General features: G+C 32.1%; 3 protein-coding genes across 4 annotated transcripts; all 3 read left to right on the plus strand.

Moving 5' to 3' along the window:
- Positions 1-2046: 2046 nt before the first annotated feature.
- LOC112528698 (GEM-like protein 5) lies at positions 2047-3266 on the plus strand. Its single transcript, XM_025139718.1, has 3 exons — positions 2047-2450; positions 2542-2819; positions 2918-3266. Exons 1-3 carry the CDS (start codon positions 2135-2137, stop codon positions 3116-3118), a joined length of 795 nt encoding a protein of 264 aa, XP_024995486.1. The 5' UTR covers positions 2047-2134; the 3' UTR covers positions 3119-3266.
- A 1829-nt stretch (positions 3267-5095) lies between these two features.
- On the plus strand, positions 5096-7259 carry LOC112527569 (GSH-induced LITAF domain protein). Its single transcript, XM_025138277.1, has 3 exons — positions 5096-5518; positions 6703-6829; positions 6956-7259. Exons 1-3 carry the CDS (start codon positions 5271-5273, stop codon positions 7037-7039), a joined length of 459 nt encoding a protein of 152 aa, XP_024994045.1. The 5' UTR covers positions 5096-5270; the 3' UTR covers positions 7040-7259.
- A 1446-nt stretch (positions 7260-8705) lies between these two features.
- On the plus strand, positions 8706-13342 carry LOC112527817 (tubulin-folding cofactor A). Of its 2 annotated transcripts, none has more exons than XM_025138630.1 (4): positions 8706-8808; positions 10844-11018; positions 12419-12505; positions 12986-13342. In XM_025138630.1, the coding sequence occupies exons 2-4, from the start codon at positions 10866-10868 to the stop codon at positions 13085-13087; spliced, it is 342 nt and encodes a 113-aa protein (XP_024994398.1). In that variant the 5' UTR covers positions 8706-8808; positions 10844-10865; the 3' UTR covers positions 13088-13342. The 2 variants fall into 2 exon arrangements, with proteins under 2 accessions (XP_024994398.1, XP_024994397.1); XM_025138629.1 differs by having other exon boundaries at positions 8712-8808; positions 10835-11018.
- Positions 13343-19748: the final 6406 nt, after the last annotated feature.

Consider the following 19748-nt stretch of genomic DNA (forward strand, 5'->3'; position numbering starts at 1 on the left):
ATCTTTTCAATTAGAATAGGAAAAAAAAATAACTATCAATACAGTGCTACTCAAGTATTGGCAATATTTAAGTTGCAAGTGTTTAAGTTACTTCAATCTAATCGAAATATAAGGAATCAAAATTTTCATATAAAAACATATTTAAGTATTGGGGTGTTTGACGATTACCTCTTAACGATTTTGCATCTAAGGGGTTGCCTAATGGTTAAGAGCCTTATTTTTCCAGGCTTACCCTTCCTCCACATCTCCTTCAAGCATCATCGTTCCTCCTCCCAAACATAAATGGAAGCAAACGACACGCAACGAAAGCACCAGCTGCAGCATCATCATCCAACAACCTCTTTGTCGTCACCCTTAACCCCAACCTCACACTTCCACCATTAATGGCATCTTCCTCCTCAATCCATTTCCCATAACCCAAAAGGCATGCCCTCTGGCCTCTTCTGCTGTCATCCAATAAGGCGGTGAGTGAAATTTCTAAATTCGCTTCCAATTTGCTTCAATTTGATAAAAGGGGTGATGAAATTGAAATTGAGGCTGTGGGCATTACCAATGATGTTATTGATTTTGTTCAAGAGATTTCTCTTCGCCCTGAATGTTGGATTGATTTCCTTTTATCTCTATAACACAAAGGTGCATTTCTTTCCCTTTTCGTTTCCATTTTATTTCTTGGAAACAATTAAACCAAAATTATGTATACTCATACTTGATTTTTGTTACCTAATTATAACTTAATTTAAATTGTTTAATATTATTGACTCGTTTAGTAATAGCAGATAAACATATGGTTATATAAATGATGTAGATATTTGCAGCCGTAGGCAACACCTTGACCATATTATAAAAATTATTGTATTTGAAACTTTTGGCAAATCTTGATACAGATTTTAATATATCAAAGGGTCAGAAAGATCATGCCTCAACCATAGAAGAGTTGGTACCAAGTCTCACTACTTTGAGGCATAACGTTCAGAGTTACATGAGTGAACAAGAGTTTTGGGTGATCTGATAGAAGGCTTATGGTTCGTAAACTTTATGTGAAACACCTTATGTGCAACATCTTATGTGAATTGTTCAAAAACTATTATATTGAAATGTGATTCTAGAATTTGAACAAGTAATGTTATGTTGGTTTGGATTAATATGAAATCTTGTTTTGAACAAGTAATGTTATGTTTGTTTGGATTAATATGAATTATGTAGTTACATGTACAAAGTAATTGTTTTATTCAGATATTTGTCAAACAACTATATTTCATTCAATACTAAATCATATAAAGGGTTAAAATGGTAATTTATTCATTCAGAGAATATTTACCAAACAATCATATTTCATTTAGTACTTAATCATTCTGACCACTTAACCATTCTGTACAAAATCATTCAGCAACTGTCAAACAGCTAAAACTTGTCAATTGCTTGCATCGGTTGAGAGAGGAGCAATTGAAGAAACAAAAGAATAAAATGACGATAAGAGAAAATAAAAAGTAGATTTATATCTGATGATAAAATATTTAAAGTCTTGTCAATTAAAAGAGACATACTTTAACAAACCCAATGTCTTGTTAACTAAGATACAAAACGTACAACTCAAAATCAATTTGAATTACTATTCAAATATTAACAATTAATATAAATGATACATAGAGTACCGATCTGTCAACCATGAGACATAAAAAATCGATTTGGAACCACAAAGATGATATTTGATTGGTTTGAACTTGCCTTCAAAGATCAAAAATATCAGGAAGTTCCAAGTTCAAATCTAATTAAGAATAAAAATCCCTTTATGACCATAAAGATTCAAATACAGGCTATCTACAAAACAGACAATCATCTTGAAATTAATCAACTCGCATAGCAGATTGAATATCTAGGTTAATAAAAAAAACAATTTCAACCTCGAGAAATCACAAAATGTACACCTCATCTTTCTAGAAACCACCAACCGCCATCTGTCACTTTCTCTAATCCTTAATCTATAAGATAACCCCAGACGCGTTTCTTGTTTTATCCCACGACTACTATAATCTATATACATATATATATATATACACACACACACACACACATTCCATCTCAACCGAATACAATCATCAAAAAATACAAACACAATCGATCAATACTCATAATCATGGCAGAACCATCATCACCTTCCAAAAAAGCAGCAGCATCGGCATCGGCATCGGCATCGGCATCGTCGGAGGATACGGAGAAATGGGGTACACATGTAATGGGACAACCAGCGGTTCCCACAAAACACCCCGACAATCAAAAGGCGGCCTTATGGAATGCCGCCGACCACCAGCAGTTCTACCACCAACAATCGCCTTATCTGCTTTACTCTCCGGTGGATAAACCCACCAACAACCCATTAGAGCCCGTCATCCACCTCTTCGATTTCTGGACCACCAAGGCCGACTCCATCGCCCGCAACATCTGGCACAATCGTATTTACTTCATCTTTAACTAATTTGTCCCAGTTTTAATATTCAATTAAACAAAATTAATTATATACTAATTAAAGAGATTCGATTGCAGTGAAAACGGGATCGTCGGTGACCGGAGCGGCATGGGGTAAAGTAAACTTAACGGCGAAGGCGATCACGGAGGGCGGATTCGAATCTATGTACAAACAGATCTTTTCACCTTCTGATCCAAACGAGAAATTGAAGAAGACGTTTGCTTGCTATCTTTCCACCTCCACCGGCCCCGTCGCCGGAACAATCTACCTGTCGACAGGTCGTGTCGCCTTCTGCAGCGATCGGCCGCTGTGTTTCACCGCACCTTCCGGTGAAGAAACCTGGTGCTACTACAAGGTAATTGACAAAAGATTCTATTTCCTTCAACACCTATGACCTATCTATTGATCCAAGAATTCTTGATTTAATTGTTGAAAATGAAAATGAAACTGCAGGTTGTGATACCGTTGGGGAATGTTGGGACGGTGAATCCGGTGACGATGAGGGAGAATCCATGGGAGAGATACATACAGATAGTTACAGTTGATGGTCATGATTTCTGGTTCATGGGATTCGTGAACTACGAGAAAGCTTCGCAGCATCTGATGAACAGCTTGTCGGAATTCAATGCAAAAGTGGCTGCTACTGCTAATTAACTTGGGGAGTCTTGTTGTTGTTGGATGTATATGTAGTGGTATTCTTTTATTTTCAGATTTTTGGTGTTAGGAGTTGGATGTATCTTTATTCTAGAGTCTTCCTATGTTTTAATATAATATATGATGTAAACATTTATATTTTGTTTTATTTATTATTCGTTAAGTCGATTTTATAGACTATAGTCTTGATACATGTGTAACATGATGTTCAAAAATATTGAGATGATCTACTATATGTTTTTTGATCTCTTTTCAAGATTCTTGAAGAGTCTGAAATAATTTGTTTTTTAATAAAGCCTTCAGACATACGTGACATTGAGCTTTTTTTTTATATTCAAACTTGTGTTAATATTTTTATTTAATCTTGACAAAAACTACAGAATTTTTTTAGGTATAACTATTTATCATGAACACATCTCCATATGGATACGAAGCATGGATCTATTCCGTTCCACTAGAAACCAAGAAGATGAGCGTTACAATGTGTTTTTCGAGTATTAAAAGGCTTAAATTATTTTTCGTGCTTATAGATATTTGGTTTTCAAACGGGAAGTTTAATTAATCTAAAATAGAGTATAAGTTTTATGGTTACATATAATTAGTAAGACTTGAATGTCGCCTTTGGATTATAGGTTACTTAGGGGTTGTTTGAAAGTTGTTGGACGGTTCGATACAAAATTATTAAATGATCAGAATGATTTAAAGCTCTCATGATATAGTAGCAATTATTCACAACGGAATTAGGGCTCTGAATGGTTAAGAAAGACTCATGATACAAAAGCATTCAGAGAGTTTTAGAATCATTAAGAAACATATCTTATTTTTTTTTAAAATAAGATCCATCTCTTAACAATTTAGAAATTATCTAAAACATATAGATACACTATAAAAAGACAAAAAAAAAAAAACGACCGTATAAGTCCATAAAGAACAAAACATAGAAAAATGAACAAGTTCTAGAAAGTAAGAAATTTCCTTCTGCTTCCCTTTAGAATCTTCCCAATTTTTTTTTATAAAAGTAATTCATTAAATTGACAATTTTAACCTTATGTTTTTTTCGTCAATCTCTCCCACCTTTAATCCTTTCGTAACGGGTTTTATATTGTCTGCTAACATAAAATAAAATGGTTGATATGATAAAAACTATAAAATTATTTGTCTTAAAATTTTATTGACAATTTATCATCAACGAGTTATAAGTTACCTTGAAAATTCACTAAAAAATTAAGAGATAGAAGTAAATTAAATAACGAATTATAAATGTGTTAATATACGATTATATGTGTTAATATAATAAATGTGTAAAATAAAAAATAAAAAAGTAAGTGATAGAAGTAAATTAAATAACTAATTACAAAGACGTAAGGTGTAATCTTTTTTCTACTAAATTGAAACTTTACACAGAAATACCTTTTTGCATAAAATTTAAGTGTAAACTTTAACTATTGAGTTTTTAAAATAACTAAAAAATGAAATCAATTTTGTGAAATGGCAATTTGTACAAATTTCTCAAATATGAGAGCATTTCCAACAAATTTTTCAAAATGAAAAAATAGAAAGTCAAAATCTTCAAAAAAAAGTACCTCCATCTCGAACAAATTGTCATTTTAGAGATTACATGATTAATTATATTATTAAAATATTAAATATAATTCATAAAATATTATTTCCCTTTTAACATTTATATTCAAACAATCTTATTATAGGGAATTTGGGATTAATAAAAAATAAATTTTCTCTCATAACAAATAACTTTTAAAGAAATCGTTAAATTTATAGAATTTCATCTTTGTTTTATTTTGAAGAAGGTTTTAAAGAATCTATTAAAAATACAATTACTTAAAATGTACGTTTTGAAGAACCTAAAATACTATGAGATGAAGGGCAAAAACGTCCAATCCAATTAGATGTTCTGGATTTGACAAAAAAAACCCTGGAAAATTGGCCAAAGACAATACTTGTAGGAACCGTCATCCGCGACCTTCTTCGCTGCTGACATTTCCTCTAATGGCCGCTTCCTCTATATAATCCATAAACCAGAAGGCTACAAATTCCATTATTGAAAGCTCCCCACCGTTCTATTCTATTCTATTCAATTCGATAAACCCCCTGAAACGCGTTTTCAAACTTGGATCGGAGTAATTGTCTTCAGATGGAGAAAAAGAACGAGGAACCGGTGATGGGGATCCCATACAATCCCAACTATCATGCTCCTCCTGTTTACCCACCTCCACAATCGCAATACCACGTCGGCCATAATCCTTATCAATCCGGTCAAATCCCCTCAAACGCCGTCGTCGGTGATCCCAAAGGTGTTCCTCTTCAGCAGACGATTTATAGAGATACCCCTGCTCCCATTAACTGCGCTTTCTGTGGCAACTCCGGTCTCACCACCGTCAGGTATTCAATTGTTTCTTAACCCTTTTAATGACGTATGATGTGAATCACTTTATTCACAACAAACCCTAAAATTTCTCTCCATACAACGTAAATCGTTGCACCCTTGAATTAGATCAGTATAATTTGATTTGCAGTTGGTGTTATTTGTTTTCTTCATTGTGTAAAACCTTGTCGGATCAGTATAATTGGATCTGCAATTGGGTTAGAATTAGGTTATCCGGTTGGTGTTTTTCTTATACAAATTGGCTTAGAATTGACTTAAGGGTTTAGTTGATTTTCGCTGATAAAGTTCTTGATTCATCTTATTTGGTGTCAAGTTTCATGTGGAGGATTCAGATTCTATGTTGTTTTCTTTGTGAAGTGAATAACTGAATATTATGTCTTCATGGATCACAAAGAGGTCTATATTTACTTCTGGGCATGGAGCAATTTCATATGAAACACTTGGGGAAAACAACCATGTTTAGCTATAAAACTTCTATAATGCCTCTTATTTAACAATCTTTACAATGCAATATGATCACTTTAACCAAAAAAATGTTAGAAACCACCGCTGTGGAGGACAGGGCTGTGTACATCTCACCCCTTCGACACCCTACTCCAACCGGGATGAATTGGGTCAGTGTGTTTGAAGTTATGTGGCTGTTTGGAAGTTCGTACTCTGGTTTGTTTGTTTTTTTCTTGGAGAAATGGCTTTTGAAGTTCTATGATTGTTTAGATATGCATTGCTGGTTGATTAATAGATTTTGGAATGCTTGAAATATGGGTATTTCTTGTAAGAGACGTTGCAATCTTTTGAATTCGGCTGCATAAAGCTTCTGTGTGCACGTATTTGCTTTTTCTCCGATGAAATAAGATTTGATTCTGAAGATAAAATTAAACGACATTTTGCCATGAGAAGACGCCCGAACCTCTTGGTACATCTTTATGCATGTACCAATTTTAGATCTTGAGGATTTGGGATCTATGATCAAAAAGATTTCTCAAGTGGGATCCAAGAATCATCTCAGATGTGTCGATCCCCACTTATACCCGGCTGTTTTATGGTTCAACGGGATGCAATCGTGTAAATCTTGATAACCAGATATTAGAACGCTACTTTGTTGAGCCAAAATTTGTTGGGTTGTGTATCGTGTTAGCCCTAAGTAACCAATTCCGATCTTTTTTCTTGTAATGTTTTATAGATCAAAACCAAGTCTGGCTGCTGTCGTTGGTTGCATGATGCCATTCATGCTTGGAGTATGCTTTCTTTGTCCTTCCATGGATTGCCTTTGGCACAAATATCATTATTGCCCTCACTGCAACGAGAAGGTATACGACTCCTTCACTTTCTTTTTTCTCGACAATCCTTCATTTTAATTTGAAGAAACTGTTATTCCCCATACCGTACCTCTGCGTGAGATTGGTTATATATGATCACATTGTTATTGATGGCAGCTTGCGGATTTTGAGAAGAATGATGCGTGTGCGGTTATGGATCCACCAAGTTGGTGTCAACCAAGTTTTGCATTGCCTGCATAACTGTTGAAGTCGTGATTTACCCGTGTTCTTTGATGTATGGACGATCGACCACCCTGATGTCGAATCTTTTTCTGTACTTAGAAGTCCGAGTGAAAGTCGAGTATTTGAACATAAAAACGTGATATCCGTGAATTGTTGTGAATTATAGCATGTGGATTATGCAAGAATGAACAAGGTTGGCATTATTAGAACTTGCAATACATATATGGTGTATTGTATATATCTATATATATTGTATAGCTTTCTTGTGTTTAATACACGTATATTTTTCGATTTTGGTGTTTTTTCAATGAGTTCGTAAGCTCTTGCGATCAACTTCGTGTCCACATTGGGGTTGGACAATCATCTGATGTTATTTGCATCAACGTTAAAAATCAACGTAGGGTTTAAGCACGTAAATGCAACATGATTATTGATCTTTTGATATACTTGGGACTGTTTTGTGAATGACGGGAATGAAAATGAAAATGACAGGAATGAAATTTTTGTTTTTTTCTAGAATGAAATTTGGGTGTATGAAAGAATGAGTCCATTATATTATATAAAACCAAACATTTTATTTAATGAAAATAATTGTTTACGAGGGTGGATTATTTCATGCCTAAGTGGGTTTCCCTACGCTCATTTCAATTAAATTTTATAAGTAAATCTTTTTTGATGTATGAAATGTGCATCTGGTAAATTTTGAATATTATTTTGGTATATTAGAAAATATAAGGAACATCAACTAAAAAGATCAAACAAGTACCCCAAAATCAGCCGGAAAAATAGAAAAGTATGGGAGAAGCATAAGAAGAAATCTTCACTCTTGGATATACATTAGGATGAGATGCAGCGGATCAATCCCCATATCAAGCGCAATTCATTGGTAGGTTTGAGATTAGAGGCGATCAAGAGTCAATATCATTTCTTAAGTTTTTCATCTACACTCCCTTTCTCACACGATCCTTCGCCATATATGATATAGAGGTTTGCCATCATAATTGAAAAACACCACAGCTACGACAACTTTTTATGCGATTTCTTGAGTGACACTTATGATTTCTTAATTTGAAATTATGGTGGTTGTGAGAATGATTTTTCAGAGTATCTTCAACAGATTATTCAAAATAGAGAGTTTGGCCATTTTTGCTCCAACAAATTTCTTAAAACTTTCTCCAAATTGTAGAAAGTAGAAATTATTTTTTATTCTTTCTACCAGTGAAAAATGCTTGAAATTGAACGTATAAGAAAAGAAAATAGCATTTTATGAAAAGGATTAAACATTTTAATAATATAATTTAAATAAAAAATTTGATTTTTGATTATTATTTATGTGACAGTAAGGGGCCGATTACCAAACATTTACCTGGTAAGCGTTTACCGGTAAACTTAACACTATCATTTACTTACCGGAGAAGATTTTAGTTCATCAAAACGGTATCGTATGCAACAGTTTACCCGGTAAGCGCTTACTGTGGTAAAAGTCGTCGTTTTCACTTACCGGATAAGACTCTTGGTCCTTATCACGTTTTTGCCGGATAAGATCCTTGATATTGCCATATTTATCTGGTAAAGTAATATGATTTGGTTTTCACTTACGATTTTTGATCGGTGTGAAAATGATTCTGAGACATTTTAAAATATTGTTGCGTTTATTTTTGAACGTGTTAATAAATTTATTGTTGAGGCATTTTTCTATTCAAAACCTTCATCTTTGGGATCGTCTCTTCCCTCTTCATCCATCGGCACAATTCCAAAAAGCATCCATCCCTGTCCTCATATCGAAGGTAATTTCATCCCTAAAGATTGCTGTGTCAAAGATCTGCTTAATGTGTTTCTCCATCTAATAGCTTTATATTTCATTCAAATTCTTCAGCTAATCATTAAACGCTATCTCATTTTTCTCGATCTATGTTTCAAAATTGTTCCAAAGTTGATCATGATTTCAACCTGTTCGATTAAATGCCACAGAGACTTCCCTTTCTCATCGATCTTTTTAATTCAGTCAGTTGTTGGATGTTGTTCTAGCCTTCCGCTGCTACATGTCTGATTCCATTACAAGTCTTGTGATGATTACCCTTTTGATTTTCCCTGATTGCTGCACCATAACCGTATATGCTCGGTAACTTTACCCTTGTTCAACCTTTTTCTCTTTCACCAAGTCATGAATCATGATAACAATTTTTTTGACGAGCCACTATTTTGCTGCCTCAGAGGTATGCTCGTAATTGGTAAACAATGGAATCTAGCTTCTTTTTTTTCTCAGGAAGCGGTTCATGTTTACATCTTTGCATACGTTTCAGCTTTATAGACGTATAATGATGATGCCATTTTTTTCTAAGTTATTTGTCACTATTTTAGTCAGTATATTAATGTTCCATGTACCTTTGCTACAATAGTTGGTTATGGATCGGCAATCTTATAACCAAAAGATGATAAGCAAGTATATGATGTTGATAAAAGCCAATTGATTCACAGCTATCTGCTCTTTCTGGTGGATAAATATGTCATTCTTCTGGATCTGTACGGAATGGGTTTTCTTTGCTTTATGCTTTCCTTCTGTCATGCTTTTGTGATACTTCTGCCATAGACATGCTATTTGTGCAAGCAAAACCAAACCAAGTTACAGGCCATTATCAAAATATGGGTCAAGTAGTGGTTACAAACTCACTGGTGGACCCCTGAAATTTCTAAAATTAGATGATGATAGGATGATCCCCTTGCATTAGTAATTTTAGCATACATGTAGCTTAAAGCATTGCTTATGTTTCACATTGCTGGTGCTTGAAGTTTGTGATGTTTAGCTTTTTCTTGCTTTAGTAAAGACTGAAAACTCGTCAGTTGTTTTTTGATATTCCACTTGATGTTGGTATATAAATCTTTATTTCTAGACTTGTTCATTTCATATGTCAAAAATCGAAATTTCAAACCAGCTCAAGGAATCCCTGTATATGTATAGGATTTACTAATTATATGAATGTAACTGCTATGGTGGACTTTAATTTTTGTATCAGATAGAAATTGGGGACCAACGGCTTCTAACTTAGATAGGCTTAGTAGGTGCTACTGATGATCTCTGTTGGATTTAATTATAATATGGTTTGACAAGGTAGCATGGAAATATAAATAAGAAAAACATATAATAAAAATGAACCAACAGATGAGAGATCAATTCACCCAAGTTTATCGGGAGATAATTTTGCTTCAACTTGATGCTCAATGACATCAAATCTAGAACGATGGGTTGGAAACAGGCTGAAGGAGAAGAATAAGAGGTTGGAGGTGGAAGAGAATTTAAACAATGGTTTATACAGGCTAATGTAAATAGCTTCCAAATCAACAAAAAACTATAGTTGGAAGCTTTTAGTAGCATACTACCCAAGGGCCTATGAGAGGCTCACAATTGATAATCACAACCAATGTTCGAGGATTTGTAACAGTTTGCCTTATTTTACTTCATTTATCCCCATGAAGAATGTATATTTGACTTTTGACCCTCAACTGGATAATCTTTTTTTTTTTACTTCAAAAATAATTGTTTTTTGCATGGCACAGAAAAAAAGAGTTAAATATTAAGCTATATAAGAGTGCTACACTGAGAACACTACCGAACTACATAATCAAAAAATTTAGGCACAGAAAAAAAGAGATAAATATTAAGCTATGTAAGAGTGCTACACTGAGAACACTACCGAACTACATAATCAAAAAAAATCAGGCAATTTTTAATGTGCAAGGTACTGGACTTAAAGTTCTAAAAAATGTGAAGCAGACAGATTTTATTGTAAATTGATCGTTATTTGTTTTTACTAGTTCCTATAGACAGCAATTACTTTAAGGAAATATGGCAACAATTAGAAATCTGAAAATCAAGACAGCTGCATGCAAACGCATTGTCAAGGAGCTACACTCCTATGAGAAAGAGGTTGAGAGGGAGGCGGCCAAGACAGCTGCCATGAAGGAGAAGGGTGCTGATCCTTATGATCTTAAACAACAGGTAAAGATATCCTTCATCTTTAATTATTCCTACCTGACTTGACAGCATTAGGAGTTTTGGACTAAGGCTTTATTTCAGTTGTGTGATTTTTTCTCCATGAGAAGTATATGAAATAATAAGAATAGTGTAATAAGGGGCACTGCCCATGTACGGATTAACATGAGTAACTTAATACAGCTGATACTTATACATTACATAGAGCATTTTACTGTGTCAATATGATTGACAGAATCACTTGTGTATATTGGCACTGAAAGGTTCATTGAGTTTTTTTTTTATTAACCTGGATATCCAACCCGCTATGCTAGCCGACTAATCCCAGGGCGACCACCGGCTTTGCAGATATCCCAGAGTCACCGCGTTTGAACCTCCATGGCCACAAGGGGATTCTTATTCCTCCTTGGATTTGAACCTGGGACCTCCTGGTACTTTTGACCTTTGGAGCCAAGCTCAAACCAATCAGGCACCACCCTTGTGGTTGTTCATTGAGTTTTTGTTAGACATCTTCTGGTGCAGTGATGCCTAAATTGGCCCCAGTTTTTCCTAAATATATCTTATTTTGAAATGGACATGATTGAGAAAGTCGGTTTTGTTAGTAGTTCTTCAGTGACAGTCTTTCTGTACCATAGATGCATCAAGCACTTGATTCTCTAGTCCTTTTGTGTTGCAAAGTGATAAACCTTGCATACTGACCCAAGGCCAAAATATCGTCTATGATAAAAGGCATTTAGAAGTTGTTCAAATGGATTGACTCTCTCTCTCACACACTCATGAGATTAGCCTCCTCAATGTGGATCAGATTTGCAAGTCTTCGGACCTTACTTTTGTGATTCTGCAGAATTCTGCCACAATTGTGATATGATGTCTCAGTGAAGTATTTTTAACCTATTGGAATCGTTAGACATCATTTCTAGCGCAGTTGGCAGCTTCAAGTAGGCATTCCTGTATCCTCAGGCATCAGTAGCCCAAGTACTAGTATTTTTACAGTTTGTTGCACCAAGGATAGTGGTTTCGCGATGAGGGTGATGACTATATTCTTCATTTAATCCGCCTTCTTCATATGATAGAAAGAGAAAGGCGATCCACCCCTTAGTTTTCTCTTCATTATCTCATGGGACTAAACAGATTGTCTCCTTGAGTTAATTTTCCATCTTTTGATCTTACCCTGCTAATTACCATCATATACATCTCACTTATTTCCTCAATGAACTTGTTTAAAGATGATGTATTTCAGCATTTGGAGTTACAAAGATATCAATATATGTTTTTTGGACTAAACAAAATAGTATTTTTGCTAGTTCTCCTTAATTAATGTTTGTGCATCTAGTGAGATTGCAAGAAAGGTGATTGGGATGTTTTCTTTGATTTGAGAACTTGTCCCCTTGATTTATTTTGAACAGGAAAATGTGCTGGCTGAATCAAGGATGATGATTCCTGATTGTCACAAACGCCTCGAGTCTTCATTGGCTGACCTAAAAGGGATATTGGTATTTTACCTTTTTATTCTATTATGGTATTTAGCTTCTTAAAATAAATGTACTTTTTGCTGATTAGAGCTGGTCATGGATAGTTTTTTCCTACTCAAGGGTACCTGAAGTTTGAACCTACCCTTATTCAGCATGTATATGAAGTAGTCCCTGTGCTTGGAGATAATAGTTTGGTCGGTCATAGCATATGCCATTAAGAGAATGGAAGACTATTTTGTTGGACATTTATTACACTAGGTTAATCATAGAATTAATAAGAAGCGATGAAAGGAGTGGTATGTTAGTATCTCGTATCATGAAAACCAAACCATATTTTCTCTACCCTTTTGGAGCAGAGGAAATGTCTGCCTACACCCTACTGTTATTGGACCTTATTTTCAAGTGGAATATACTAGATACATTTGGTTTTATGAAAACAGGAGATATTGGCGGAAAATATTGACATTGGATTTTATAATGACTAAACTCCGCTTATTTCAGTCTGAGTTGGCGGAAGCGAACCAAAAGGAAGGACCTGAAGTCACTGATGCTGAAAACACCGTTGCTGATATTGAGAAGTTATTCCAAACAAAAGAAGGTTAGTATGGCGGATGATAGCCATCATGATATAATAGCGTGTAGTGAATGCTTTGCAAAATCTACAACGCTTGGCATCTCTTTTGTGTTTATTTAGGTGATGGTTATGAACATCTTTTACTTATTTGCTGTGTTGAGAATTTCTTATGTTGAAAGTTGGCATATCAAGGGATTGTATGGTTGGTTTTCCATTAAGTCTTGTATTGGATAAAGATGTTTGTTTGGATTATTTTGTCTATATAGATTGGGAAGGTTTTGAAATAGATGGAAGAAGGCATGTTTTCTAATTGGGAGGACAAGTTTGGAAAAACTTGGCTTTCTACATAAAATTCCCTCCTATAAACTCTTACTGAATAAGTTATTTTCTATATCATTAAACTACTACCAAACGGTCATCTATAGCTGATTAAATAAGCTGTGAGTCTCGTTAAGCTGTTAACAAACCCCCAACCCCTAATACTTATTTATGTCGCATCATGAACCAGTTTGGTGTTACATGCATAACTATTAAGTGGTTTGTTGGATATAGAATTAAATTATATATTGGTATCAAAACCTTGTGCAAAATGCTCATGGATATTAAAAGTGAAATTGTGGAAGATATTGGAGAAATAAGCGTTTTGCCAACTTTGAACAAGAGGTTGGCATATTAAGACTTATTTCTATTTGATCTACAACAACCTCTTCGGACCTAATGTATTGGATACGGTGGCATTAGCCCACCAATTAGTTCGTCCGTCGTAATGTAAAAATTTACAGGGTTGTGACAAGTACCACCATATCAATTTGTTGTGTGTCACCGTATATATTTTAAAACTACGATAAGGACACAAGTTTTCTTTGGTAGAGTTGGTTTGCAAGACTTTTCTTCCATTCGAATATCATTAGTGTTATTTTCTTAGTTTTTAGCTTTTAGTTTCAAATTTATTACGAATTTAGGTCCGTCATAACAATAAACTATTCAACTGACCAATGATGATCTCGTGAAAATTATCCCTATATTTAATTTTTACAGTCAAATGATGTCATTACTTAAAAAAAAAAATAGGTCCTCCTCTCCTTTGCTTAAATTAGAAGGGTCCTTATGTTAAAAACAGAACTTATACATCTTTGATTTATCAATCTAATATTATTTGGTAAAAATAAATTACATTCTTAACATTTAAAATAAATAAAAATCTACATCATCTTCGTATATTTAGACTATTCTGTTAGAAAAGATAAATGTTTTTAGTTGTTTTTTTTTACCAAAATAAAAGTTTTAACCATAATGGTCTGTTTGGTGTCCAGACAAGACAAGAGAGTAGGATAGAACAATTGTTCAACGTTTGGTAAGATAAAACTGGACAGAACAGAACAAGTAAAATGACCAATTTAGCCCTGATGACTTGTTTGTTTTAATTAATTTATGTAATTTATTAAATTATAATAGAATAACTAAGTTTTATAACAAATATATCATTTGAAGTTTTCGTCAAAACAATTGAAATGACACCAAATAAAAAAATTATGTAGCTTCCAATTTTTATTTTTATCTCTTTTCTACATTATTTTTTATTATTAATATATAATAAATTACATAAATTAATAAAAATATAGAAACCGTAAAAAATAATATTTTGAAGACAGTAAAATGAAAGTTTAAGAAACATAAAATACAATAAATAAAATTTAAAGAATTAATAAAATATATAAAAAAAAGACATATTTGATGTTTTAGAAGAGAATTAAATTTTATTTTGAGGTTATATTGGTAAAATATAAGTCTGTTCCACCTTATTCTACCTTGTTCCATGGGGTAGGGGTGGAACAGGTCTGTTTCACTTTGTTTCACATAAAAGTCACGTCAAACATGAGACAGATATCTCTATCATGTTCTATCTAGTGTACCAAACGCACCATAAGGGTAATGTCCAATTGGTTTGAACTTAGGCTTTAAAGGTCAAAAGGACCTGAAGGAGGTTTCAGGTTCGAATCCAAGAAGAAATAAAAACCTCCTTATGTCATAGAGGTTTAAATACGATGACTCTGGACTACCCACGAAACGGGTGGTCGTCCTGGGATTTGTTGTCTCACGTAACGGGTTGGATATCCAGGTTAATAGGAAAAAAGTCTATAAGATGGGATAATAACTTTTTTTTTTTTTATAAATGAGTTAGGAAAAATAATAGTAATTTGCTATTATATATATATAATAAGTCAAGAATCATTAATCCTAGTTATTGGAAATTAACCTTATATGAAAATTTTGTTGGAAAATCATTTTATAAAAACTTTATTGTAAATTCTTAATTTATAAAAAGTTTATTAAAAATTATCATTTTATATAAAGTTTATTGATTATTATTATTTTTTAAATTGTTGGAACTTACAAACTTGAAATCAACAATTAAAAATTAAGAAAATGATTGAAACAAGATTCAAACATGCTTATGGAATGGAAGAAAAGTCGTCTAAAACAACTATTAAGACAAACTTGTGTTATTATTATAGTTTCAAAATATATACCATGATACCTAAATTTACAATACTGTTATATCTTTCACGAACCTAATTTTTCTAGCCTATGACACAAAAACATGGTGGTGATACGTGTTACCGTATCTAATGAAGTGGGTCCGTTGCTGCATCTAAAGATGTTTTTACATGCACACTTTTAAAAAACTATAACATTAAAAATAATATATATATATATATATATATATATATACATACATATATTGTATACTAGAAGAGTATTCGCGCAATGCAGTGAGATATATCTCGATTTTAATGTTTTATTGTCTCTGTCGATGTTATAATACGATTTTATGTGTTTTTAAGAAAACAATAATGATTTTATTTTTAAATAAAATACAAATTTGAAGATATCATAAAAATTTGGAAAAAAAAATATATCAATGTTAATATCAAATCAACTATTTAAAAGTTCTCATTTTTTATGTAATTTCTCCAATTTATTTTTCTATTTTAATTTAATTTAAGTTTAATAACAAAACAATTTATTTTTGGTTTAATAATATAACATTTTATAAAGATAATAATTAACTATTCTGTTAGAATTCAATGATTATCCTAATTATATTTTAAATTTCTTATATTTAAAATGAAATGTTTATCACGTATTTGATTATGTTTATCTGCAATTAGTTGCATAAATTCGGATATGGAGCTTTAATAAATTGTACTTACGCACAATCTACTTGCAATCTTGAGTTTTAAGTCATATGCATTGATAAACAGTACTTTACGCATAAAAAGTGATTTTTAAGAGTTTTTGTTAAATGTTTTATAATATAGTATAGATATATGATTTACTTTAAATGATAATTAGTGAAAAAAGATATCAAAATTTAATTAAGATTTTGTTATAAAATCAATTAATCAATTTTATAAGAAAGGTGAGTGAATTGTGGATTTGGTTCATGTGTTTTGATACTTTTTTATTAGGGTAGTTCTTTATGGTATTCAATCTGTTTTGTTCATGATTCTTATATTTATGGTATTCAATCTGTTTTGTTCATGGTTCTTATGACTAACGTACCCGTTAACTCCATTAAATCAATGACATTTTTGTTTTTTTGCCTAATTTTTCTTTTTTTTTTTTCTATAAAAAATGAAAACAATAATTTTATACAAACACAAATATATAAGACTATAATCAAATGAGAATTAAAAACCACAAGAAGGTTGAAAACCATGATGACTGATCTAAGTCCTAATTTTGTTTTGATCCTATGTTTTTAATTTAAAGGTGTTCTTAATTAGAAAATAGACATAATCATCATTTTGGTAAAATAGATTTATTAGATGAACCAGACAGAAATTTACCGGATGAAATAAAACACAATTTTCATAAATATAATATTTCACAACATGAAACGAAATACAAATTTCATACACAAAGAAACTGCATGAAATCAAATATAATCTCCTTCTCTCTTTCTCTTCATCGGAATATACAAGAAAAAACGGAGCTCAAACACCCACAGCCTCGTTGTTTCTCATTTCAATTCAATCAATTACACCCAAAATTTGGAAAAACAAGAAATACCCAAGAATTTCAAATCTATACACCAAATTACTGTACAACTTCCTGCTGTTCAAATTCTCCTCCACCTCCATGGACGACGGCCGTTAAATTCTTGGAAAAAATTAGCCTCGAAAAGAGAGGGAAAGAGAACGATTTAATTGAAGGGTTTGCACTTCAGTCATCGTTCTGCATCTGGTTCCAGTATCTCGGTTACTCGTTTATTCAACAGATCGACTCGAATATATATATATATATATATATATATATATGGGTTTTTGGTTCGAAGATCGAGGTCTCCCTCTTCCATATTAGATCTTGAGCTTATTCGTTTAACTAATCGTTTCTATCATCCGGTGGGTTTCGGAGGTTATGACTGGATATGGTGAAGAAAATTGCAGGATTGGAGTTTCATCGGAGGCGAAGATCGGGGAAGGAGCGACGGGAGGAGTCGTCGGAGAAGAAGATGGAGGATTAATCTTTGGCATTGCTGATTTTATCTTTAATTTGAATTTAATAAAAATTATCTTTAATACCCTTCCATGTCATCAAATTGACCATTTTACCCTTGTTTTTTAATTGTATCACAAATTAGCTTTTTCTTTATTGACCCTTCTCAGTGCTCAAACACTCAACCAACCCGATCAACCCAACCTAACACAATGTGAAAATAACCTAATCTGAAGTAGCCCGATATTTAATCGAGTTGTAAAATTGTCAAACCGTAGGTATTGGGTTGATATTGGGTTACTATTATTTGAACCCAACACAACCCGATGAACCCGATATCTTTTTTTTTTCTTGGGTTAGTATCATGTATGCTTTTCATATACACATATTTTCAATCTATTCATATCTCTATATAACTCATTCATATATATGTTCAGTAACTGTAACCATATATGTGTAAATTGAGCCCTATATATATAGGGTTGGGTTCACGTGAGACCAAGGGTTTTTCATGAGACCCGTAAGACCAATTTATGTTCATTGATCAACTTTATAAGTTAATGATCTAATGGTTTAAAGTTGCACGGTGGCAATTTTGTGATTATTAAGAAGTCTCGTGGCGTTTATGAATGTTCAGATTGTTAGATTGTAGATTTAATCCAATGGTTGATAATTGGTCTTACAGGTCTCACGAAAAACTCTTGGTCTCACATGATTTCAAGTCTATATATATATATATATATATATATATATATATATATATAATGATAACAAAATAAATAACATGTGATTGATTTATTTAAATTGTAAAAAAAAAGAATTATATTGAATATGATTTAATTTATTGTTTTATTGTAATGGTGAAAATAGATATGGTTTTATTGTTTTAATGTAATTAAAATTTTAATTTAAATAAATCAAAATCATAAAACCATATCTTATTTAGAACTAGTTGTGTACCCGTGCAATGCGGCGGAAGCCGTGAATTTTAACGATTTTAAAGTTTCACTGGTTTTATAAGATAAGATTTAACGATGATATATGTTACACTTGATCTTTACATATTAATACAATTTGAATAAATAAGAGTTATGGTTCCAATTACAGACTATCGATGAAAAAAATTGTATGACAGTTTAAAATCCAACATATTTATACGACTCCATAAACGTGTTCGATTTACACTAAGAGCAAAGAACCAATAAACTTGAGTTTTAAGTAAACACTCAAAACCAATAAAGAAAACTACAAATTTGACAGATCATAAGCCATGAAAAGACCAAAAAATATGGGTTTTAAAATGAAATTTCAACTGTTTACCCTCTTTCTTGTCCAGAAACTCAGATTAAGATTGAATTAATACATGCATAAATATATTTTAAAAAAAAACCCAAGAACATATTAATTCAGAATATATTATACAGTGCAATTTTGACAGTCTAACTCCAAAATATATAGTGTATATATAAATAAATAACTATAAAGTATAAATCGTAAATATTAAAAATATTTTTTCACATTATATATAATATATAATAATATAATTAAGTCAAAAACTATTCAATATTGTACTCATTTCGAAAGTATTAACGAGACGATTATAATGGTGTAACTTATTAAAATAAAAATGTATTTTTTAAACATGTTTTAATTGAGATATGATTATGTATATTAATTTGATAAAAGTTTAAAATGAAACATTTAAAAGTAAAGAACGTAAAGTAAATTAATTAACTAATTATAGGGGTATAAAATATAAATTTAAAATTATAATTTAAAAAAAATCAGTTGTGAGAGGGTGAGTGTATGTGAGGAGAGAAAGGGGTGAAAAAATGAGTATAAAGGGTATTTTGGTCATTTAGTATTTTAAGACTTTAAGACTTTTGCTAAATTTGTTTAATAAGATAGTATAGATAGATGAATAAAATATGATAGGTTTTATGTTTTGACTTTTTAAATTAAAATTTTAATTATGTTAAAAGACAATTTAATTCTATTGTTATTTTTCTGTCATTGCAATAAAACAAGCTTATTATTGAAATTTTAACACCAAAATCATTGAAAACCACAAAGGAGACGTTTGGTTTGATGAAATAGTTTTGATGGATTTGGATTTCCGATAATGATTTGGAATCGGAGGGATTTGGATTTAAAATCTTTGATGTGTAGGATTTGGAAAATAATTGA

Source organism: Cynara cardunculus, assembly GCF_001531365.2.
Source record: "Cynara cardunculus var. scolymus isolate 2C chromosome LG 15, CcrdV1, whole genome shotgun sequence".
Lineage (NCBI taxonomy): Eukaryota > Viridiplantae > Streptophyta > Magnoliopsida > Asterales > Asteraceae > Cynara > Cynara cardunculus.

Coding starts and splice junctions, on each gene's coding strand:
- LOC112527817 (XM_025138630.1), top strand. CDS start 10,866: ATGGCAACAATTAGAAATCTGAAAATCAAGACAGCTGCATGCAAACGC. Junction 11,019..12,418: donor CTTATGATCTTAAACAACAG/GTAAAGATATCC, acceptor TATTTTGAACAG/GAAAATGTGCTGGCTGAATC. Junction 12,506..12,985: donor CTGACCTAAAAGGGATATTG/GTATTTTACCTT, acceptor CGCTTATTTCAG/TCTGAGTTGGCGGAAGCGAA.
- LOC112527569 (XM_025138277.1), top strand. CDS start 5,271: ATGGAGAAAAAGAACGAGGAACCGGTGATGGGGATCCCATACAATCCC. Junction 5,519..6,702: donor TCCGGTCTCACCACCGTCAG/GTATTCAATTGT, acceptor AATGTTTTATAG/ATCAAAACCAAGTCTGGCTG. Junction 6,830..6,955: donor GCCCTCACTGCAACGAGAAG/GTATACGACTCC, acceptor TATTGATGGCAG/CTTGCGGATTTTGAGAAGAA.
- LOC112528698 (XM_025139718.1), top strand. CDS start 2,135: ATGGCAGAACCATCATCACCTTCCAAAAAAGCAGCAGCATCGGCATCG. Junction 2,451..2,541: donor CCGCAACATCTGGCACAATC/GTATTTACTTCA, acceptor ATTCGATTGCAG/TGAAAACGGGATCGTCGGTG. Junction 2,820..2,917: donor AAACCTGGTGCTACTACAAG/GTAATTGACAAA, acceptor ATGAAACTGCAG/GTTGTGATACCGTTGGGGAA.